Source organism: Python bivittatus, unplaced genomic scaffold (genome assembly GCF_059951505.1).
Source record: "Python bivittatus isolate LINGU-HERP-01145 unplaced genomic scaffold, Pbiv_v1 ctg000080_np1212, whole genome shotgun sequence".
In the NCBI taxonomy this organism is placed as follows: Eukaryota; Metazoa; Chordata; class Lepidosauria; order Squamata; family Pythonidae; genus Python; species Python bivittatus.
Window position 1 is genome coordinate 50,089,647 of NW_028277035.1, and position 24,962 is coordinate 50,114,608.

The 24,962-nt window shown below is 37.9% G+C and overlaps 1 protein-coding gene across 1 annotated transcript in view; it reads right to left on the reverse strand.

The window, feature by feature from the left end:
* DNAH1 (dynein axonemal heavy chain 1) overlaps window positions 1–24,962 on the reverse strand; it is a 158,679-nt gene that overhangs the window by 66,473 nt on the left and 67,244 nt on the right. Inside the window, exons 31-40 of the mRNA XM_025167399.2 lie at window positions 24,499–24,648; window positions 24,107–24,193; window positions 22,114–22,300; window positions 20,693–20,784; window positions 20,053–20,207; window positions 18,401–18,578; window positions 17,438–17,632; window positions 16,226–16,345; window positions 3,908–4,066; window positions 2,384–2,488 (exon numbers count right to left, since the gene is read on the reverse strand). Coding sequence (XP_025023167.1) covers window positions 2,384–2,488; window positions 3,908–4,066; window positions 16,226–16,345; window positions 17,438–17,632; window positions 18,401–18,578; window positions 20,053–20,207; window positions 20,693–20,784; window positions 22,114–22,300; window positions 24,107–24,193; window positions 24,499–24,648 — 1,428 coding nt within the window. The remainder of the gene's footprint in view (window positions 1–2,383; window positions 2,489–3,907; window positions 4,067–16,225; window positions 16,346–17,437; window positions 17,633–18,400; window positions 18,579–20,052; window positions 20,208–20,692; window positions 20,785–22,113; window positions 22,301–24,106; window positions 24,194–24,498; window positions 24,649–24,962) is intronic.

A 24,962-nucleotide genomic window follows, 5' to 3' on the forward strand; every position in this document is an offset into this window, starting at 1 on the left:
TATAAAAGATTACAATTAAAAAGATAAAAACTAATACAAACTAGAAAGAAAAAGAAAAAATATGAAGTGCAGAAAAGAAAAAAAATAGAAAGAAAATAGAAACGAAAAAATAAGAATATAGTAAAGAAAAAGAAAAGAAATATATAAAGAAATTACTTCCTCCTTCATCACAAGTATAAGCAATTTTAGTAAATTATCACCTTCTCTTAAAATACAAAAAATGATCTCTTCCCATATCCATCTCTTATCTATAAACAAATCCTTAAAGCCTCGTGGTCCCTCTCTTAGTTTGTTATTTGTATATCCCTTTTAATTATTAAGACATCAGCCAGTTTCTATTGTATGTCCAGTGTAGTATCTTTTTCCATATCATTCTTGTAGCCTGCCATTTTTACATCCACTGTCAGATCATCTCAATTTTGTCAGGTAAAACTTGTTCCTCTTCCATAATATCTTTTAAACACAGTCTGTCTATAGAGGCAGACATTTTTAAAATTAACTTCTGAATCCATTGTTCAAAAATATCCTTCAATAAGTCCAGTGTTAAAATATTTTGCTTCATTCTATATTAGTAAGTCAAATTTAAGTGTTCTCCTTTAATTGTAATCTTTAGTTTCTTCTGGTTCCCTCTAGTGTCCAATCTTCAAAGTCTCATCCTGTCATTTTTTTAGAGAATTCAAAACAAAGGCATCTTCTCGTGGGAAAGATTCTTATGATTAATTCTAAAATCTTATTTCAAACCCATCTGGACCCTCAGTCCATTTGTAACTTTCCAAAATCAAAGTTCTAGTCACCCTTTTGCTGTTTATTCCAAAAGAAAAAAAAAAGTCCTTAAACTTTTATTTAAATTTTTTTTTGCTAAGGATTGAAGGAAACCCACTCAGTGCTGTAAAATCTGTCAATCCAAGGGTTCCTAATAGCTAAAAAGCAGTTAACAATTAATTTACGAAAGTGATTAGAAAAGTAAGTATGTGAACCCAGTGTCCTTCTGAAGGTACCAACTGTGGTTTCAGCAAGATGGCTATTCCCTTGTCTCCCAGAGCTCTAAACCCACTAGAGATCACTGTCTTGCAGTCTCCTTGTGAGGAGCAACTGCATGGAGCACTTGTGGGCAATCTCAAGTCCTCTCCTTGTTCAGAGAGGAATTACAAAGAGCCGGTCTACTTGCCGGCTCTTCATTCCACTGCGATCATTGGCTCTGCTTTTAGCAGAGCCATCTTCAGTTCACCATTTCTTCCCCGGAAGTCCTGGGTTTAAATTTTTACACCTGCCCATTGGTTGACAGAAGGGAACACTGCTCAGTTCATTTAGTGCTCATGGGATGTCAAGGATAACAGGAGTGGGGATAATGGCAGCCATTTAAAACAGGGGAGTGAAAATGAAGGCAGTATGGAAATGTCCTGGATCACAATTTGATTCCTATTTCAAAAGAATGCTATAGAGATAGATACACACTGAAATACTGTGAAACACTTCGATACTGAATTAAAAAATCAGATGTTTCAGACAAAATGCATTGTGACTGCAGAGTAGATGGCATAACCTATTTCACTACTTCTTTAAAAGAGTAGGAATTGATTGTAAGATCAATGCAAAGGCAATAAGGCAGTTCAGATTATTCTGAATGAACTGAAGGAATGGTTGAGGTTGTGCAGCCCAGCCTCACTCTCACCACCAAATAAGCACAACGCACACACCCTTGCTAGCATGTGAAGACAATGTACATGCACCCCTATTTGTATACAGGAGTACTCATTGCAAAGAGATGGGGTATCCTGATTGGGCCGGGGTCTTGTATAAAGAATATGCATAATTTGATATACAGGTGGTCCTCACTTACCAACTGTAATTGGGACTAGAAACTCTGTTGCTAAGCAATGCAGTCATTTACTGAAACATCACATGACTGTGCTGGATTTATATCAGTTCCGCTGTGGTCATTAAGTGAATCACCACGGGTTGTTAAGCATGACATCACGTGACCACAACGTGTGACTTCCTGCTGACTTCCCCATGCCTTTGCTTGTCAGAAGCTGGCTGTGAAGGTTGGAAATGGTGATTATGTGGCTGCAGGAAGCTGTGACTGTCATAAATGCATGCCGGTTGCAAAGTGCCCAAATCACAATCATGTGACTGCAGGGACGCTGCAATGGCTGCAAGTTCGAGGACCTTGTAAATCTACTTTTTCAGTGCTGTCGTAACTCTGAATGGTCGCTGAACAAGGCAGTGGGTAGTGAGGACTACCTGTACAGTTATAGCCCCTTTACATATTAATTTGAGGAGAGCGATTCTTGGGTGCATTAGCAGATGCAGTAACCCTGTACAACTTGCCTTTTGGCACGGAGCAGCCTTTACTGTAGGTAATAATGAAAATATAATATACCACCTCTGCAACATCTTCATCCTCATCTTCTTCAATGTTACTAATTCCAGCATCATCCAGTTTATAGTCGTAGACCATCCCTTTTTCTGGGAATAATAGCTTAATCTATGGAGTGGAAACATGAGGAATAGAAGTAAGTGTGGCGATAACACTAGACTGATTCCATCCAATTTGTCTCCCAAAATGATTCATAAAGAAATTACCATATCAATGATATCTGTCAGATAGTTGGCCTGGCATTAATGAAAATACACATTCTAGAAATGTGTGACTTCCTTTAGGTGTGTGGAAGGACAGACTCCCTGAGCAGGTTATAAGCCCCTGGACTTCTTCTCCCTTCCCTTCTTGCCTCTCCCCTGTCATCCCCCCAGCTGTCAATCAAGTAGGAGTGTCGAGCTGAAGGAGGGAAGACAAGATGGCTGACTAGGAACTCTGCCACCACAGGCCTCATGAGGAGAGGGCTGAACAAACAAAGCCAAAGCCCAGGAGTCAAATATAGAGGCAAACTAAAAGATAAACCCCCCTGGTGAAAAGAGGCAACAGGAAAAGAGGCAGCAGCTAAGAAAACTGGGAAGAGAGAGGCATTTATTTCCTTCACTCAGAGCTGGTATAAGGTAAAACTTCTTCAAGCCGTTTCCCTCAGATGAAGCAAAGATTCAGAAGAAGAGCAGAAGAAGCAAGATGCCCCACCAGGAACAAACAAGGGGAAAAGTTTAAGAAAAACTAAAGACTTGGACAGGACAGAAATATTAAAAAGAAACTAAAAAAAAGTCAGATTGAACTCTGAGGAAAAAGATGTATAGAGAGTGACAACAGAGATATATAAGGATTAAGACAACAGAAATACAGAAGTGAGCAATAAATAAATATATTGAAGATATAGAATAGAAAGATAAGAGAATATAGTGAAATTGGACTTTAAAGAATATAATGTAGATAAAGAAAACAGATGGTTAAAATAGAAAATAGTTTTATTATTAAGATTCATTTCTTCTTAGTCTTCAACTTCCTTTTATTTGAAAACTTTCCTTTTGTAAAATAAAAGTCTCCCCGCAGCCACTGAAGGGAGATAAAAAAAACCCAATTAACTCCAAGTTTCCAGTGCTTTCTGTCTATTTCTCTTGCGGCCCCCACCTTCTGGACCCAGAGATAAGGATGGTGCCCTCTCTCCTGGGGTTCCGGAAAGCTTTGAAAACCTGGCTTTGGTCCCAGGCCAGGGGTTAACGTTTATTCTTTGTTCAGTGGCCCCTGTTTTGTCTTACTGATTTAGTTGTCTCTTAGATTATTTTAGTCTGGGCTGTCTGTTTGATTTAATGATTTTAGCTGTTTTTATATCTTCCCTAGTTTTGTACGCCACCCAGAGTCCACTGGAGTTGGGTGGCCAATAAATTTTAATTAATTAATTAATTAATTAATTAATAATATTGAGTCTGGGCCAATCTGGTTATTGGTGGTTGAAAAAAAAAAAAGAACCTGCAACAAGGTGCCATTATGAACTGATGATACCCCTTTCCTTCAACTTGCCTTCTCATCTGACATCTTCTTCCTTAACCAATTACTGAAGGCATTTCGACTTTGGGCATCTCCAGTTCCACCAACACTCCAGATCAAAGCAAATATGAACCAGGGTTCTATTAGTTCACCAATACGGGCTGTCTTCTCTGGAGGCATTCTTTTCAATCCCTGAAGAATCAATTAACAAAATACACTTCCTAAATAATTTATATTTTATTTATTTATATTTATTTATATTTCAAAGTTGTCACCACCCATTTCACTGCAAAGTGACTAATTAGTATTTATGTTTGATTTATTAATGTATTCAATTTATATCCACTCACCTTGCTACTCAATTAAATACTCCTGCACCTAACAAATTTTTAAAAAGCAATCTAGAATGTTACACATACAATTAAAATGAACATTAAATTAATGGACAATTATGATATAATCTGGAGCCACATCAATTGGGCTTATGGCTGGAAGGTTACTAAAACTGCTTTGATCGCCTTAGTTGATGACCCATGCTAGAAAATGGATGTGGGGAGGTATGATCCTGCTTGTTCTTCTGCACTTCTTGACAACTTTTGATACCATTATCTATAGTATTCTGGAATGTCTGAAAGGATTGCACCTTGGTGGTACTGCTTGCAATGTCCCATTCCTCCTCTTCCCAAGCTTTGGAGTAGATGCTATCAGAATGCTAGACATCCACCTGAACTGCTCCTTACTATCCTTATTATCTAAGTTTGAGAGTGGGTTGGATAAGCAACAAGCTGAAATGAAATCTAGAAAAGATGGAGATGCTATTGGTCAATAGGACAATGAATTCAAGCATGATTGTTCAATCTGTTTTCAATAGGATTGCATCCCCTATAAAAGACTGTCTACAATTGGGGACTATTCGTTGAAACTTGGCTTTCACTGTATTTCCATTGTGGCGAGGAGTGATTTCCCACAATTATACTATATGTGCTAGCTGCAATTATTTCTAAACTGTCAGATTTGGCAAGTTATCCATGCCTTGGTTACATCCTGCCTTGACTGTTACAATGTGGTTTTCATAGGGATATCCTTGAAAAGTGACCTAAATTTGCAAGTGGGACAAAATTCAAAGCTCATATAATGCCTGTAATGAAAGATCTGCACTGATCATCAATTGCTTACAGAATACTATATTACATACCTGAAACTGTTTCATTGAGTGCTGTAGCCATTTGTGCATTTGCAAATATGATTTTCCTGAACCTATGCTGTTATTACTGAAATATTCTAGAGTTGCACTGTGGCAGGCCCAGAAAGTTCTCTCTCAGTCCACGTACTTATAAGACGATCAGTGACTAATCCCTTCAGATGGACATTTTTGCATAGGATAGGTGGGAGGGTGGATAACCATTCAAAGAAACCACAGTTAAAGGTAGGTAACTTATTCTTCAGTGTAGATCACAGACATGTGATATAACAAGGTACTTTCACAGTAGTGGACCAGGCAACTCAATGAAGGGGAGACAACATTACCCTCTGCCCAAATGCACTATCTGACCTGATTTAAATATCCAAGTGGCGGTGCTGAATTAAGAGTGAGAGTTGAGATTGAGTACCTGCATGATAAATAAACAACAGTAATATGTTCCTTTGACAATATATAGTCAAGAAGGGACTACTTAGCCATCGGCAATTCTTTATGAAGATGTTTGCATGCCTCTCTTTGGATATGTCCCAGCACACCTTGTGTTTTCTGAAAGTCCTCAAAAGAAAATGACAAAGTCTTCAGCATGTCTATGCAGTTGAATAACTATTCTAATGAGTTAGCAAAGTAGAAAAAAATTGGCAATATAATGCCCTCATTCAAATGAAATCCAGAAATACCTTTGGAAGAAAGTAAACATTAAGGTAGAATGCCACCCTATTTCAATGAAGTATCATAAGTTGTGAGTTTCGCCTTACAGATAAAACTACAGAAAGGCTTCAAAAAGGAACCACTGATGATGGTGATGCAGAAACAATAGTCAGACCTTTGAAAAATTGCTGGATGACAGGAATATTGTGTAATTGGAGCATGAATTGCTGTAATGGATAGAAGATAAATCTGTAAATAAGAAATTGCTAAACATTTACAGTGAAAAGATAACGAACACCTAAACACTACGTCCCCAGGTGCTGCTGATAGTGATTCCTCTACATTATGAGTAAAAGTGGAAAAAGGCTGCCATGCTAACATCCCAATTCCAGCTTTGGTGTTGGGATGTTAGCATGGGGGCTCTGGAATGGGTATACAGGATTTGATTTGGCTTGGTGGTTTAATAAGCCCCACATAATTATATTTTTGGTTTTTTGGTTTTGTTTTTGGCTTAATGGAATTGTTTTTATCTTATTTGCTACCCAAAGTGGCCATATAAATTGGATAGATAAATAAATAAATGTGGCTTTGTAAGATTTTTGTACTGATGACTTTTTTGGCAGCCTGAAAGACAAAAACAATCCCAACTGTCACCAAGCCAAGTTGATCCTTCAAGCTGTGAGATGCGAGATCTGGATGATGTAGAGTCCTGTGACTCACACAGAGATATGGATAGTTCCAGTTGGTGATGATAGGAGAGGAGAGATCTTTCCCTTAGCCCCCACTTGTAGGATCTCACAGGGCTCTAGCCTCTCTTCATTACTATTTCACATCTACATGAAATTGCTGGATGAGATCATCTGCTGGCATGGGGTTATCATTACTATACAGATGATACTCAGCTATACAATCCTACTCCTTTCTGACCAAGAGAGGCCATTAGGGTTCTTTCCCAGTGTCTAGAGGTTGTGGGGGTTTGCATGGAAAGTACAGTCTTCATCCTAGTAAGACTCTGTGGCTGTGGGTGTTAGGATCTCCTGGATCCCAGGACCCTTCATGTTTGATTCTGGGTGGCGGCTGATTCCTCCAAGCAGAACTGGTACATAATTTAGGGGTCCTCTTGGACTGTCAGCTCCTTCCTGAAGAACAGATGGAAACCATAAGCAGCAGGCCTTTTGCACAAATCTGCACCCTTTCTTGGATTGGGAGGCACTCCTAACAGTCACTCACATCTTGGTCATCTCCTGGTTGGACTATTGCAACACAAGTACCTTTCTCCTTTCTGGAGAAGTTTCTGATGACCATCATTAGTTTTTAATGGAAAAGCTTGTTGGTTGTTTCATTTGGAATAGATCCCCAACAGTTTGGGCAATGAAGATGGGATGTGATGACCAAAAGATAGAGAGGGAGATGATAACCTGGTCCACAGAAAGTTGATTTCAACATTAGTTCTTGAAACCTTTTGTCACCCTGAGACTCTCACATCCTGAGGCCAGATGGAGACAGTTAGGCAGGCAGAGAAGTCCAAGGCCTTGGCAGAAATAATATGGAAGTTCTAGGACACTGGAAATAGAGAAGTATCCAACTTATATGTACTTGTCTTTCTGTGCTCAGTTAAGACAGCTAGCTTTATTCCTCTATGGAAGTTGCTGTACATTGATGGCAGTTGGGAAAAACCTTGATTAGATTCCCAGTCCACGACAGAACTGGATACTAGGAAATGGGTCAAGGAGAAAGCATGCTGAAACAGCTCTCTTGGAGCTCCAATTATGATCATGAAAGAACAATGAGGGGGAATGAGACAATAACAAATGTTAAGGAATGGCACAATTTAACAAAGGGGGCTAGCAATGTGTGTACATGCTACCATCCAAGCTGCGCAGCATCTTCCCTTACCAATTCCTTTCTCATTACATGATCAGTTGCTGTGATGGGGTTTTGGGATGAATATGTGTGAGAGGAAAGTGTGTGTGTGAAAATGCTTAGGCAAAACTTCTATACAGCAACAAATAGAAAATGCCCAAGAGGAGACTGAAGCTTTATTAATTGAAAAGAAGCTTCTTCAACACAGACCAAATTTTAATTTTGTCATCCTCTCAAGATTCTTTAACAGAACAAGAACTAGAAGAATTAAGATCAACTAAGAAACATAATACAAAAATAATGCATGAAAGGCACTGTGAAAGATTCAGTACAATCTAAAAAGTAACTGGTGTAAAGGGTCAACAAAATAACAACCAGTGGGAAAAACTTTTAGTGCAAAAAGAAATGCTAATTGCTTGCCCGGCCACCAAAGCTGTGCTGTAGAGTCCAGGACAGTTTTTTTGTCTTGTTAATTAATAGGAATTGCCTTGACTGCTTCTGTGAGAGAGAAGAAGAAACCTGTAAAAGTATATGTTCTTAACAATAGCAATCACTCTGGTTTCATTCAAGATATAAAATGCACAACTGTTTGAGAGATTTTGTAAGTAGAAAGACAGGATAGAGGAAGTGTGGCTGTCTCCCCCAAAGGAAATGCTAGTATAAATTGTAGAGAAAGGTCTTGTAAGTTTTAACTTTGGTTAATGGAGTTATTTTTGGTGATGCAAGAAAGGGGAATAAAAGCACCTGAAAGTGCTTTTGTTTGGACAGAATTACTTGTTTGGGAGGCGCTCTTGCGAGACTGAGAACTGCTGCCTCTCAATTGGAATGATGTTGCCATAGAAAGGAGGAAGTGGGTGGACACTATAAAATATTCAACACTTGATAGCCTTTAGGATTTGCATAACCACTGGAGATTCCTTAAAGAGCTAAGAAAAACCCTTCCCCCTCTTTATCATGACAAGAGCAAGATAGAGATCTGAATTTTAAGGGTGTAAGTCTCTGTCTGACAACTGCTGGATTTAGGAGGGGGTTGGATGATACCCCTCTGAACTCCAGGATACTTGAACAATTTGAGGGGGAGGCAGGAGACTTTCTATTGTTATAAAATCAGGGAGATCCCTGGCTGCTGTGGCTTGCTGAGGGGTGCAGAGCTTTCCCCACTCTCCCCAATGGGTGATTTCTCCTCTACAGGAGACCTGCATCAGCCCCTGAGGCCCACTCTGTATGAGTTCCTTTCTCAGCCCCATTGCCCCCTGCTTTGTTGTTTTCCTTATCACACTCCTTCCAAGAGTGCTCCATCCCCTAAGTTTTTTGAGGGGGAAGGAACTTGGTATGCAAAGGAGGCATGGCAGTGGCTTTGAGCTGGCTTCAATCTTCTGGTTTTCTTTTTCATCCAATAATATAGTATATAATATGCAGCAGGAAAATAGTACTTCGAAAAAAAATTAATAAAGCCTCCATAAACAGGCACAATCTATCTGGTCTTTCAAAATATAATTTTTGGCTTTGAATCACACAAGTTGTTGAGGAAAATTCTGTTGCTCACACATAGATTCTTCTTCCCCGACTTACAAGTACTAATTTTGGGAGACTATTGGGAATATCAGAATCTTTTGCAAATAAAATATACAGTGACTTTCCCTGCAAAATGTAGTAATCACAATTAAGTTTCCATTGGGTACCTACTGTTAATTTAGTTCTTATTCCAAGGGCTGGGGACAACAGATGAGGCATTCCATTTTAATGCCTGTACAGAAAGAATATTCCGAAATAATAATAATGTGCTTATTTTCAGGAGAAGCCTTATGGTGGTAAAAGGTGAAAGCAGAGCATAATTAGTAATTCTAGGAACAGTAAAACAATTTTAGCTATGAATAATTATGCAAACACAAAATTGGGGTTGCAAAAGTAAGAACAATGTCACTGTAATATTATATATAGTATTCTGTGTGTGTGGTTGCCCAGTATTATTTACTTTATTCTCCTTACTCACCAATTCCAAACACTTCTGTGGAACTGTCAGCTATGAATTTTGTTTTGGAAAACTAGGAACTCATGAAAAATATTTTTTTTTAAATATTTTTGCACATTCTCAGAGACTAGTGACTGGAAGGTAATATTTGTCTTTGAACACGAGCCCTTAATTAGATGTATCATTTTTGTTTTGTTTTGGGTGCTTGAATTTTTACTTGCTAATTTAGTTTATAATCTGCTGTGCATTAAGCAAATGTTTGCCCAGTGAATGGTTTGCTCCACATTTTTCTACTGCTGAGCTTATGGTTATATTTTCTCAAAGAAAGGAGGCTTATATCTGTAAGAAAGCAGAAGGTTTTTGTAGAAAATCTATGTATGACTTGAGAATCTCCAGTGCTGATCTTGAGCTGTATACAGACAGATCATCTTTTTTGTACTTCTCGTGGAAAAAAGAGTTGCGGGCTATGATGCTTCTTCTCTCCATGAAGTCCTGAAATTGGGGAAATTGCCATTCAATTTGTCTGCTCAAATAGCTGAAGCATATGCTCTAATGCAAGCCTACCAATCAACCAAGGGGCAGAGAGTGGACATTTACACTGATAGCACAGAAGTGCCTTTGGGACTGTGGACAATTTGGGCAGTTCAGGTAACAAGAAAGATGTCTTACATCTGCTGGCAGCACAATTAAACATGGCTCCCTTAAGCAAGAACTTTTATTTGCAGTTCTGCTCCAATTTTATCTGAACCCTTAATCCTTCTGTAACTTTCTAAGATCAAAATCTTATTTGGCTTTTTTGCTGTTTATTTTAGATTCTTTGAATTCTTAAGCTTAAAGTTTTGTTTTGTTCAGAATTAAAGGCAGACTCACCTGGCATTTTTAAACTTATTATTCCGAAGCTCTCTAATAGTTTAGAAGTAATTAATGAGCAATTTCTGAAAGTGGTTCGAAAGTGAGATTTGCGAACTTAGCGTCCTTTAAAAGTTTCTGCTGTAGTTGTGAGCAAGATGGCTAATCCTCTCCTCTCCCAGTGCTCAAATCCATGGAAAACTGCTGTCCTGTGGTCTCTTTGCAGGGAGCAGCCATCCGGAGCACATGTGGGCAATCTCCTGTCCTCTCCTTATCCAGAGATGTTCCAAGGAACCAGTCTACTCATTGGTTCCTTGTTCTTTGCCGCAGTCATTGGCTCTGCTTTCGCAGAGCTGTCTTCAGCCATATCTCCTCCGGAAGCCACCCAGTTGTTAATTGTCTCTAGCTTGTTAGTTGTTTCACTTGGGATAGTTTCCTAATTACTGGTGTTGGTTGGGGTGGGGGAGAGATGGCTCCCTCAGCCTCTGTTTTGTAGGGGGCCAAAGGGTTCTGTTCTCTCTCCCTTACTTTTCAACAATTACATGAAACCACTGTGTGAGGAGATCATCTGCTGATTTGAGGTCTGGTATCATCAGTATGCTGATGATACCCAGTTACATCTCTTGACCCTGGACTGGTCAAGTGAAGCTGTCCAAGTTCTGTCCCAGTGCCTGGAGGCTGTGTGGGTTTGGATGGAGAGAAACTGTCTCTGACTCAATCCTCTCAAGCCCGAATGGCTGTGGGTATTTAGGCCACCCATCTTTTTGTCTTTTATTTTTGTCTATTTTTGTATTTTTTCCTGTTTTAATATTTGTACTTGTGAGTTAGGCGGCATACAAATGTAACAAACAAACATGCTTCATAGCATAACTGAAAGACCAGCCAACCCAGCTGCCATTCATGTGTACCTACTACGATCTAACCCTTGAACTGCAGGAATATTGCCAATATCCACAAGGTAAATGACTATCATGGTATGATGCCTATAGGAAGAAGATATAGCGAGATTTCATACTACATTTTTTGTTGTACCATGATTTTGTCAGAGGATACCTGACTAATATATTTAGTGTGATTTTTGAAAGATTTCAATGCTTTCCACATTCCTGGGAAGTTCTGATACTGATTTATAATACCTGGTCCAACTCAGACTATGTATCTCCTTAGCCATATCCTAGCAAAAAGCTTTCCAGCTCCAGGGAGAAGCAGCCATTGTTAGGAATTGCACTGATGCTCTTGGACATGATGAAATCATTGAGATATGGGGTCCAGGATTGGTTTGAGGACATCATCCTGCTTTGGTTACTTGTTTTACTGGGTTTCTATTGTTTTCTTGGCCCAAGATGGAGTTGTATGATAAAAATATGGTGGTAGTAGAGGTACACAGAGTTACAAGATGTACACATAATGAAAGTATGGTGGTGATCCTCAGCATAAACTTGACATACTATCCTTAGGATAAAATTCTATAATGATAAATTCTATGCTTGTTGTCTAGGAAGTCTGCTCAGTCAAAACTGATGCTTGCTGCATTTCCCACTTCTTCTATAGGTTTGAGAGGACTGTGCTGACTCAAAAGTTCAAGCAGAGCACTTGACTTTGGGCTGCTTCTGTATTAATACTGCTGCAGCCTCTGAGAGATCTAAGCAGCTGGCAGACGCTATGGATGAAAGAGTTCCTTGTCTCCAGGAAATAATATGGAAAGCATGCTGGTCCCAGCTCCATATGGTTATTTCTCCAATCTATTTCAACTTCTGTCTTTACATGTACTGAGCTCTCCCCATAAAATCATAAGCCTTCAACTTGAGGCTGTGCTTCCTTATTTAGATTTGAGAAGTGCCACCAGGCATGACAGTGTAATGTTATAGCTTCTGCCATGGCTCTAGTGGCACAATCAGCATGGTGTCTGGCAATGTTAATTTGTTGGTAAGCTAGGTAGGTTGCTTCTTCCTAGAAAACCTTTGTTGCACCCCACTTAGTATCATCTGGTAAATGATGAAGCCTAGGCATTAGTTTGTTCCATAGGAGTAACTGATAGTTATCATGCAGATCTGGCAGTTCATGACCTTAAGAGATAGGGTGCTGAGAGAGCACTGTTTTACATCCTGTTCCATTGAGATCCCTGCTCTCCTGATCCACTGGTATGTACTTTTTGCAATGCTTTTCTTTGTGCTACCTCTACTGTGTTAGGTTCAAATGTCTGGTCAGAAATGGAAGGACATTAACATGAACTCTATAGAGCATTGGTTCTCAATGGGGGCGGTACCGCCCCCTGGGGGGCGGTGGGAGGATGCTGAGGGGCGGTGAACTTGTTTTGGGCGGTAGGGGGGCGGTGGGCATGTTTTGGCATTCAAACTTAATTTTAAAACTCCCAAAAAAATTTATTAAATCGATTATCCGGTTTACACCATTTGTACCAGCAATAAAACGAACTTACACTAAGAATGGTGAGATGAATTTGTATTCTAGGTAGGATGACCTTGAAGAACTCGACACTATGATTCTTCTCCGATCCCAACCAGCACAGCGTATGCGTCAGCTGTTTTCCTGCATGATTAATCGCAGTGCGTGTGTTGAGCGTCCTTTCAATATGAATGTTTGATTTGACCCGTGTTTCGAGTTGCTTTTTGTTCGCTTCATTTTTTTTGCATTAGTCATTTTAATTTTAATAAAAGGAATGCAATTACCTTCCAGGGCAAAAGTATCGAGTTAAATCGAACAAATTTGGTGTGTAAGTCTACTGAAAAAAATTACTTAAAATTTTTGCCTTTTATAATTCAGTAACTCCCCCCCCCCCCTAAATTACAGGATTTTCACAAAGGGTGGCGTTGAAAATTTTTCCGCTCCTTAGGGGGGCGGCAGCTTCAAAAAGGTTGAGAATCACTGCTATAGAGGTTACCTAAGCTCCCTGAGACTAGAGAAAACTGGGTTATCCATCACAATGGCTGGCTTCCAATCCTAGAGTCTCATCATCCTCAATATCCGTTGAGTATAATATCTAGCATCCTTCAAAGGGAACAAACTAACCTTAGGAACAACAATGGTGTCACCAAAATATTTGACACTGAATCATGCATATAGGTTTCACCTGATGGAGAAGAGAGTTTAGGTACTCCAATGTCTGTAGGAGCAGACATGAGGCTCTGCTATAATGGGATGATCTTTCTGCTTGAAACTGCAATGCTAACTATGAAGTCAAATCTCCTTTATTAAGTATACCATTTATTTAATCATGTATGCTGCCAAATCATTGAGACTCTGCCAGCTTTCAAAAAAATAAAATACCAAAAACTCAGTGGTAAAGAAAAACAACTCATAGAATCAAAATCAACAATAACAGTAACTGCATAACATAAAAATATAATAAACATAGCAGTCATGGATAGCTTTGGATCAGTCAGTTTGGATATACATATAGACTATATGATTATGTTTTGAACAAAAAATAAAAATTATTATACCAATCATTATCTAATCAACCACTACAATATGACAGCGAACAAGATCAAGAATAGTGTCTACTTGTTTGAAACAAATAACTCCAGTATGCTGAATACAAGTGGTGAGTCTGGCTAAGCCTGGACTGCAATGCTTAAGCAAGCATACATCTCAAGAAGTTGTTTCCTTAATGAAGACTTGGATTTCACATTTTTTTCATTTTTTTTCTCCTTCAGAACTAGAACTCACCAGAATACCATGTCTGGTATTCAGATCTTAGTTATAATCTTTGTTATAACTTTGTGCTCAAATGTCAAGGGCAATGATTCTGGAGTAGGATAAACCAAAGGAGAGCTTTGTGAATCCTCTGAGGGTAGAGGCTGCTTGATATGACTGCCTTGTCCTTGTGCTTTGTTTGCTTTTTTTTGTCATGTGTCAAATGTTGTCTCCTTCATTCTTCTTTGTATCTTTGTATCTTTTTGGTGTTTCTTTGACTATAGGGTTGATTCTAGTAACATTTTACAATACTTTCCTTTCTTAAGAAATGCCAGTGTGTATTCAACCCTCAACCACCATGAAAGTGACCTCTAGGCACCCTTTCCTGCTCTGTTTTCAAAGTACTGTATTCCTGTTTCTATAATCTCAGTGCTGTGTCCATTTTGTCTGTGGTGAGTTACCTTCTGCTGCGCCAACCCCGGACTATGGGCTACTTCACAGAGGAAGTACCACTCCCTTAACTGAGTCAGTGGGTTGCCATGGTCTCTAATTAGCATTTTAGCACTACCTTCACTAGTAGTCTTGAAAGAGCAAAATGGTTATAACATTTGCCTAAGATACAGAATGTTGCTGGTTTGAAACCTGGCAGAATCATTTTAAATTACTATTTCCCCCTCTTTCCATTTTTACTGCTTTTTTTTTTTAAATAAATCCTGTGGTACACCATTTTATCACTTCTTCAGTCACTTATCAAGTGACTGGATGAGTGATAAAATGGTGCACTCCTAGACTTAATTTTAAAAAATGGAAAAGCAGGTAGTTCAGGAAAAGAAAAATAATAATTTAAAAACATTCTGCTGGGTTTTAAACCAGCAACATTCAGTGCACTAGGCACATGTTATAACCACTGTGCTATTGCAGGACTCTTTGTAAAAGCAGCTCTGGAAAATATTAAGAGAACAAAAAGTTCACAAGAAAGGGATTCTTATTTTAAAGTGGTATTATGCCTGCACGTATGTTTGTTTGGATGTTTTAACAATGCATATATACATTTAAATTAACTTTATATATATATTTACTGTATGTATTTGTATGTGTGACAGTCCAGGTAGGATTTTCTTAAGCCCGCTTAAGAAATCAAGCCAGAATGAGCAAAGGGCAGGAGCAACTTAAGGGGGTATTACAGACATGTTCTGAATGAAAATATGTACTGCTATGTCAGATACATTTTTAAAAATTACCTTTTAGAGGAAGAAGCAGCAGAGTAGTGTGACAATATACTCTAACTTTTTTTTCATAACCAAGGCGAATAATAAAATGACAAATTAGCAATCTAGCTAATTCTAAGATTCCCAGTTTGGAAAAGAAAGAGAGAGAACGTTCCTAGATACTGACTCAGCACATGAAATAAATACAGGTCCTAGGCGCACCGGGAAAGAACATTCAAAACACAAATCGCTTCTAGAGAATTCTGACAACATCTCTATGTTGGAAACTCACTGATGTGATGCACGGAAACCATGGTGAAAGATATAAGATGTTAATATTAATCTGCAAAGTTCAACAGGTATAGGGCCAGACTATCTGAGGTCAATTGTTTATGGTGTACAGTACAATTTAAGTTGTTGGTAATTGAAACATGACTTGGGAATGTCTGGACGCTTTCCACTTTCCTTAATTCCACTTTCCTAAAAGTAGCTCCACACTCTGTAAACTGAAGGTCCTGAGATACCCTAATGATAAGTTCCTATCTAGCAATTTAATTATGTCACAATATTACCTTCAAAATAATTTAGCAAATTGCTTTTAATTTTGTCTTTCTAACAGACAGAGCATGAAATCAAGCATATTTAGAATTTATTTTAATATGCTGTTTCAGTACTACTCTGTTATCAATAAATGTGAAATGAAATTATTTCTTTGATCTACTATTACACAAAGGAGTTTAGGCTCTTAACATGCTTGTATGTCAGAAGGTTAGAAATCACAAAATTATCCCAAAATGGTGAAGTTTAGCATAACTGTCAAAGAAATCTCTTGGAATATCCCTTAGAATACCAGTTCCCTTTCCTTTCCCTTCCTTAATATAATGCAACTATTCTTTATATCTGATTTACCCATTCCAGTGTTCCCATTGGAAATACTGAGCATCATATAATTTTACCTCAATGGGAATGAAGGGTTGAAAAAAACAGTCCAATAACTTCTGAAGGCTTTTTGTCAAGTTAGAATCTGTGGAGGCAATTGTTTCTTTCACTGAATTTCGGACAAATCTGATAGATTCCTGAAATGAAGGAAGACCCAGAGTTAATTGTTTTTAGATTTATTTTGAACGTTTATGCTTCCCCCCCCCTTTTCTTCTAGCAGGTAACTCTTCTATAAACACTGATTTTTAAACAGTATTTTTAATACTCTTCAGCTCAGCTAGAGAACAAGCACCAGCAGAGACTCAGCAACCTTGCTGGCTGTAACCAACACTGGCATTAACAAGAGTGAAAACATGTACATTTTGAATTATAAGGCTTCTATATTTATATCCATTCTTTGCAGCTAAGGGCATTCACAGCCAGTCATCTGGACTGAGGGTACAGAACACATGAAAAAAAAAATGTTAAAACTGTCAAATCTAAACTGTCAAGCAGCCAAAATCTAAATCAAGCTCCTGTTGTAGCTGCTTTTACAAAAAATGAAATTATATTAGAGGCTCCAAACACTGACCTCCCATATAATATATAATTTGGTATGTTCAGGAATTGAAATAATCGTTAAGAATAGACTTGATATGGCAAATATAGGGTTCAGAGCTATTTGTTTTTCTGGGACAATGGAAGAAAAATCTGTTAGACCAAATTTAGCATGGCAAGGGGATAAAGACCAGAAACATTTTCATGTGTGGCTTATGTTGTAAAGCCTTTCCAAACAACACTGCTGTTGTTTTGATATTAATATCTCAAGAAACATTGCAGGGAAGCATGGAAATTAGCATTCTCACCAACCTACAACTTACCTTACAAAACAAATGAGAAAAGAGCTCAAATTCAAAAATGCCAAAGTCTGATATTAACCCTGAAGCATATATGCAGCAGTCATTAACTCAGGCCATTCAGTGTGGGAAAATGCCATTATGCATGGAAGCTCAGTCCAACTTTTCCATTATGGTACCAATTAAAATTAATTGTAGTAATGAGGAAGGTTAGCTCCTGCACAGCCTAGGAAGAGCTCCTGCCAACTGATAGATTTTGCCTACTTGCCCTCAAGCTGATGTTATCAGATGTGAAAGGTTCATGCCTAATGCTCCCCTCCCCTCGGCTAAACCTTGAACCAACTTACATAGTTTATATTGAATCAAAATATTAGGAGTCAAGCAATAGCTTACCTCTAGGAATCTGTTGAAAAGGGACTCCAGCTGCTCTGAAAATGGCTTCATAATCTCTGGAATATTTTTTAGCCAGCATTCCACAAATGGTTTTAGTCCCAAGATGCTGGGCTCCAGGTATACCATGCCACATCGAGACACAGTAGCTGGAGAGGCCACCGCTAAGTCCTGGACTTCAAACATCATGGTCATTGCCTGGAAATCAGAGGTAAGAGAGCAGAGATTTTCCTGAGCTTTTTATCAAAGGAACACATCTAAATTATACAGATGGGACTGTGTTTATAATAATGTGAAGGCTCCCTAAATCCAATTCTCTGCATTCCTCAAGCACCTGGAATTAGGTGCTAATAAAAACATAGCACTGGCCAGTACCACCCAGCATAAACAGCTGTATTGTGGGCGTAGCTTGGACTTCTAAAGTCAAATTTTGTCCTTTTAAGCAAAATGTTGAAATGATCTTCTGTTGGATAATTCTGAATATTAATGAAAAGCACTACTTTCAGTTGCATGACACACACACTGTATATAAATACAGTATATATTTGTCCTACATATTTAGGATGATATTAATATTGCTGCCTGTATTTTAGTTTCACTGTTTTAAATTTATTTTTATATCTCTAATAGTTTGGCAGAAAGTTGAGTAATAAATTCATATCAAATAAATGAATAAATAAAAATATCTTCTAAAATAAAATGTTATCTTTTATACATTAAAAAGTACAGTAAGAATGTTTTCTCAGAAAAGGTAAAAGCCTCCAATCATGATCTTGCTTTGGGGGCAAATCATACATTCATCCTGCCTGCCTGCCTGCCTGCCTGCCTGCCTGCCTGCCTGCCTGCCTGCCTTCACTGTGAGAGACCCTTTTTAAAAATAAATGTAAGAATCAGTTGGAATCTATGTATGAATATACATAAATATATATTGAGGTTATGTAATGAAACAAAAAGAGAAAAAAATACCTCTGTTAGTTTAATTATTTCACCAGAACTAAGACACAGCTTCTTGTTGTCATCCAGCACAGTGTTCATATTTTCAATCCAAACAGCATCAACTGGACCATCAAACATGTACCATTTCTTTTTTTTATCGGAGGCTACTGCTCCTACACGAATGAGAGCAGGAAGAATCCCATCTGTCCTATGAAATTAGTGGGAGAAATACCCAAGTCATTCAGCAGTTGCACATTCTCATCATATGTCATATAATTTATAACCGCATTATATATATTATCAAAAGATCTGAGGATGCCAGAAGTTAAGGAAGAGGAGGTGCAGGTTGTGCTGGAGTAGGAGACCTTGAACTCTGTGGTATCAGGTGCAATATATAAACATGTATCAATTTCTTACCAGAAATATAAAGCCCCAGAGGCCACTGGATTTAGGCCAACATTTTATCTCTATCAGTGGGCTATCACTGCCATTAGTGTAAAACTGTTATAATTATCATTCATCTCTGTTTATTTAGGCACTGAGGATGCGCAAGTGTTTTTTGCAAGATCAAAAGAAAATAAAACCTTCTAAAGCCCAGCTGGACAGAACAGATGGTTTTATGCTCATGAACAAGTTTTTATGGCTATTTTATTTACACACACACACACATATATATTTGGTCATTCAGAGGAATTTACGGTATGTATCAATCTTTAGGCAAAAACTATATTGTAAATTAGTCAACACACTCAACCAGAATTTGCTAAAGAAAAACCTCCTTAAGTAAATATGTGCCCATATCTAAGAAACTTCTGGGTCAAGCTAGAAAATGTTTACTCAGCTTCATGCCAAGTAACTTCTATTTATTACTTTTCATACCTGTATGGGGTTACATGTTTGGTAACAAAAGTATACATTTGGTATGGTAAGTAAAAGGAAACAGTATATTGATGTTTCTAAAAAGGCTCCAGTTTATGGATATCCTTATTACTTCATTCCTGAACAGGAAGATGTTCAGTATACTGTAAATGTATACTGTATATACTTATACAGTAAGTATAGTAATCCACAGAATCTGTTCCAATTAATGCACCAGGAAACCTTTAATCCAGAGAGTGAAAAGATGGCTGTGAAAGGTGAGGGTGGGGGGCGGGATCTCCCAAATGTTTCTGCTTTCTCCATTTAGATTAAAAATTACAGCTGATGCAAAAATGAAGAGATGGATTTTTATATCAAAATGGATACTAGAAACTTAATTTTCATTACTGACTGATTAATCACATTTTTTTCTGCTTCTCAAATAATTATTATCTCACAAAGCAACTTAAATCATTTTTTAGAAAGGAGGATGGCCTTGCTCAGGCTTGGAATGACTCAACCACACCAGCAGTAATATGAAAGTGCTATTTCATTAAATATATACAAAAATCAGATGTTGATAGCTCAAAAGAAAAGATGTGATCCAACCAGTTAAATATGCAAAGTCATATGAATATTGGTGGAAAATAGGCCAGATGCTTAACTTTCACTGGATCAGACCCGAATCTTTTGCAATTATTTTATTTAGAAGTTTTTAAAAAGTTTTCTTAAGTTTCCATTAATATAGAGTTTTTAATTCCTAGAAAGGAAAAGCACAATACCCAATTAACCCAGAAAAGAGAAAGAGAAGTTTTATCTTTTACCATTCATGAGTTAACAAGTCAAACTCTCCATACAGCTGGCCCATAGTTATAGACTTAGGATTCAGTATAAAATAATTGACGGCTTCATAATTTCCACCACTGACTGAAGGCTGACCTTTCAAAGATGTCATCGCAGCTGCCAAAACTTTATAACACTGAAGAAAAATATGTAATAGAATGAAGCATCATAGCATCTCTTTCAAGACTGAGACAACAGACCAAATTCACCATGAATCTTTAAGAATGCAAAGTAGTAACAGGATTTTATCCAAGGATTTGGCACAATTAAGGGAACAGATTTATAAAAAGCAGGTACCAATAAAAAAAAAATGGAAAAAGAGAGTGATACCACTTTGCTGAATGTCGATGAAATACTGGCAAAGATCATGCTGCCAAAATCTTGCTAATGCTCTGGAGGCTCAAAGTAATCCATACCCACCTTAATGAGGCTCTTCCAAACTACAGGTAGATTCAGTTTAGCCCTTTAATCCTGACATTTTTACTTCAAAGCTCTTCTATACTGGCTGCTACTATACTTGGCAAGAAAGGATTAAGCAAAAGAAATTGATAGGGCTGGAGGAAATTTCTGGAGTTAGTTCCCTTTCTTGTTCTACCACAACGCATCTTCAACAATGCTTACCTTTGTTTTTCCAGAGCCTGTGGGCCCCACCAGCATGAGGCCATGCCGTACCACAGTTGTTTCATACAGCTGAATACACTTGGTCACGAAACCTGGAGGAAAAGAAGATTCAGAACAGAAATGCCTCCTGGTTGCTTTTACTGGCTGCAGAGCTGTGAATTCAAGCAGCAATGCAATGGAGAGCCTGCCGTGCATTTGGGTGACCTACATAGGAAACCTCTATGCTCACAGGGCAGCACATGAGATGTCAGCAGCATGCTTGCTATACTACTATTACTTCTTTTGGAGTTTTTGCTTAGATCCCAAGGCATGATATGGCATATACTGTACATACTTCTTATCCATGAGCTTTTTTTAAAAAAAAAATCATGGCCCTCTTATCTCTGGAATTCTCTTTCTAAGAAGACATTTTTTTTTTCAGCATCAAGAAAAAACAATTATTTGCCCATGCCTGATGGATTTGATACAAGACAAGGCTCCATTTCCTCCAACACAGTATGTCAGAGGAGGCATTTTGGTGGTCAGAAGGAATAGGGCAGAATCTTCCTTTTATACACTCTCTATTATTTATTTTCTCTTTCTGTCTTTCTTCAGAAGTGTGATTTGACTGTCTGCAGAGTACATTGGAAATCAGGCTGGGTATGATGCCTTTAGGCAAACGTTTGCCCACCACCATTACAGTTTTTATAACTGGAAGTATTATTTGTTCTTCTTTTAATGCACTGATGTTTTAATAGTTTATTATTTATGTTGTTATTTGAAAGAATCTGGCTCTTGGCTGCATACTATAGCAAATGCTAAATAAATTCATATGAATAAACAGCATCAAGTTCCAAGTGTGCCCTGTTGCTCTCCCTGTTCAATATTTTACTCAACTCTTAAAAGTACAAGGAATCTAGATACCAAATGAAACCTTGGGTGGGTGGGTGGGTGGGTGGGTGGTGGGAAGAAGTGAATTTACTTATATTTTCTTTTTTCTTTTTTTTAGATAAATGAAGTTTTCTTCACTGTTCTATCACATATTTGGCATAAGAAGTAATTGAGCTTACCCTGCCCAATTTTCTACCAAAAATATTAGGAGCCTCTGAGATGCAGAATGGAGGACTAACAACTGCTCATAGATGAAATTACAATTTTATTTTACAATCCTTTTTGAGTAATAAGATCAACTTTTCCACTGAAATCAAGGCCAAGTACTGTGCATTGGTTCCTCAGCTGAGCATTAACAATACTATTCTCACAAACTGATCTATGAGCTGAGACAGGAAACTCAAGTTGTAGACTATGTGTGATGACAAATTCCCCAAATTTCCAGAGACTGACATGTTTTTCTGTTATTTAGCAAGAATGACAATATTTTTAAATGTGAGACTAATACAACGTATGGTGGGGAAAAAAAAGATAGCATATGTTCTGCTTACCATCAACATCCTTCAAATTGTCTTTTAGACAGCATCTGTGAATTGCCTCCTCCAAAATGCCATAGTCAATAGTTTCTTCTTTGATCATGGGAAATAGGTCAGAAATTATACCATTGAAGAGCTTGAGATCATCTTGCAGGAACTTAGGGACATTGACATCCTTGATGGCCCTTAAGCAAATCATTTCCTGGAAACAATTAAAGCGGAATATTAGGCAAACAATGTTCCTATCAACATGATCAGCTTTGGCCTCAATGGCTAATTATTAATGATGTGAAAAGTATTTTACAAAACAGTTAATTTTTTTCATTTTGGATGGTAAGCAGATGCAATAAGGATGGTTCTATTATATCTAGTTCCAAATACCTTTAGCTGAAGTGATAAACATTACTATATGTATAGGGGGGAATGAGTATTTTAAGATAACTTTAATTTATTATTACCTCATCAATGATAATTATAAGAAACAAATTTTACAAGAGTCAGCTGCAAAGAAATATTTGTACAATATGCAATCTGCTATAACCTGAATCTCTCTATGAGGCCTTCCACTTCACTGGAATGAAGTCAGCAGTGCAATCTTATACATGCTTATTCAGAAATAAGACCCACTGAGACCAATAGACTTATTCCCTAAAAAGATTACAGCTTGCCTTTGTGACTTAAAATGTTGACATATCCCATATTTTTCAAGTCCTCCCTTAATACAAATCCTCTTTTTTACTTTTAATTTTAAAGCTATTTTATTTAAATTATTAAAAATTACAGGTAGTCCTTGACTTACGACAGCAACTGGGTCCGGGGAGGGTGTGCGAGGGTGTGTGAAAGGTGCAGCACGGATTGGGGAGCATGCATGAGGGTGCGTGGTGTGGGTCAGGAAGGTTGCACAAGAGTATGCAGGGGTGCATGAGTGGCTGGCACAAGCTCAGAGGAGCTGGGGAGGGTGCGACTTGCGACCTTCCCTGCTGGCTTCCCGACTGACTTTCTTGGGAAGCTGGCAGGGAAGGTTGCAAACAGTGATCACGTGATCACAGGGTGCTGCAACCACTTGTAAGTGCGAACCGGTTGCCAAGAGCCCAGATCATGATCACGTGACCATGGGGTTGCTGGGACAGCTGGAACTCCGAGGACTGGACATAACTACCATTTGTTCAGCACCACTGTAACTTCCAACTGTTGCTGAACAAATGGTTGTAGGTCAAGGACTACCTGTACAGTTAAAAAAAAAATCTGCAAAGATACTATAGTGAGGAAGATATCAGGGCTCTGCAAACAGGCAAATAACAACCTCAACAATTCTGATACTTATATTACTTATGTTAGTTCAAAAAATATGTCTGTAATAAAAACTCCCTCAGGCCAAGCTCGATTTCTGTAACTCATGGACTCGTCCACATGTTGTTTCCCTATAACCAATATGGAACAATATATTTAACTTCCCAGTCTAGTCCATTACCACAATATTTCCAATTGGTCCCCTATCCAAGTACTAGCCAGGTATGGCCCTGCTTAGCTTTTGAAGATCCGTAATATCAACCAGGTGCTGCCTCTTAATATTTTAATTGTTAATCATTAATTAAGTTTGTATTTTTGCTGCTGTTAGCCACTTTGAGCATTCAACTGAATGAAAGACAGGATACAAATTAATGAAATGAATAAATGTTTTTAAATGCCAAATTGCTATTATGCTTCTGAAATATTATTTACTTATTTAAATGTTAATGTGAATTTAATATGATTGTGACATTATTGCTCTACTTGTGTTTGATGTTAGCCACTCTGAATTTTTCCCCAGGAACAGAAATTGAGATATACAGTAATGTTATCATGAAAATGAAATCTACTGTGTAAATACTTAACAACTTTCAGACATAAGAGGGGGAGTGGTATTTAACTATATTTTAGTTATTTCAAAGGTCATTCTCTGCAGTACAACGAGACATCCTATCAACACTGCAATATGGGATGTAGAACTCTCTCAAGAAAGTCTTGCCTCATTCATGGTTGGATTTTCTCTTTTGAGATTGCCAGCAGCTGAAATCACGGTCTTCACAGCTCTCATTCCAAAATCATAATGATCCTATGGTAAATATATGAAAAATAACAAGTAGTGGAAACAGGAACTGCATTGGAAAGGTAATTATCTGTTTAGTTAAGACTAGAAAAGGAATCCATATGAGAACCTCCTACTCAAACTACAGCATATCAGCTTTCTAAAAAAAGAAAAGGAGTGAATACTTGTTCAGAGCAAATCTCACGTTTTAATATTTTTGTGTGATCAGTGCAAAAGATAAGACAAACGAACAGCCCCTATTTCTTCTTCATAAAACATCATGGTAACAAATTCAGGCATGAATTACAGAACTGATGTAATTGCATATTTACCTGAGAACTGAGCTGTTCAGAAGACAGTTTGAAAGTGGTAGTGATCTTCTTTGCCAGAATTTTGGCTTCATTGAACCCAAAAGAATACAGAGAAATCTCAGCAATCATGGAATAATCTGGAACCATCATGGCCACCGGACGAAAAAGAGCCTGGAATATATTCATCATGGTGGGTATGACACTATGTAGCCCTAAGCATATAAAAAATAGCCCTGCTGGATCAGGCCAGTTGGCATTTTGTTTCTCATAGTGGCCAAAGATGTCTCTAGGTGCTTACAAGAGGTGGTGATCTTGTTCCCTTGCAACTGGTATCTGAAGCCATGCTACCCCGCAATCCAGAGGTTCCACGGAGTCTCAAAATTAATAGTCTTTGATAGCTTTGTCTTCCCTTTTTAAAACAATCCAATTTCCTTTTAAAGCTGTCAAAGTAAGTATTTGTGGTATATCTTATGGTAATGAATTCC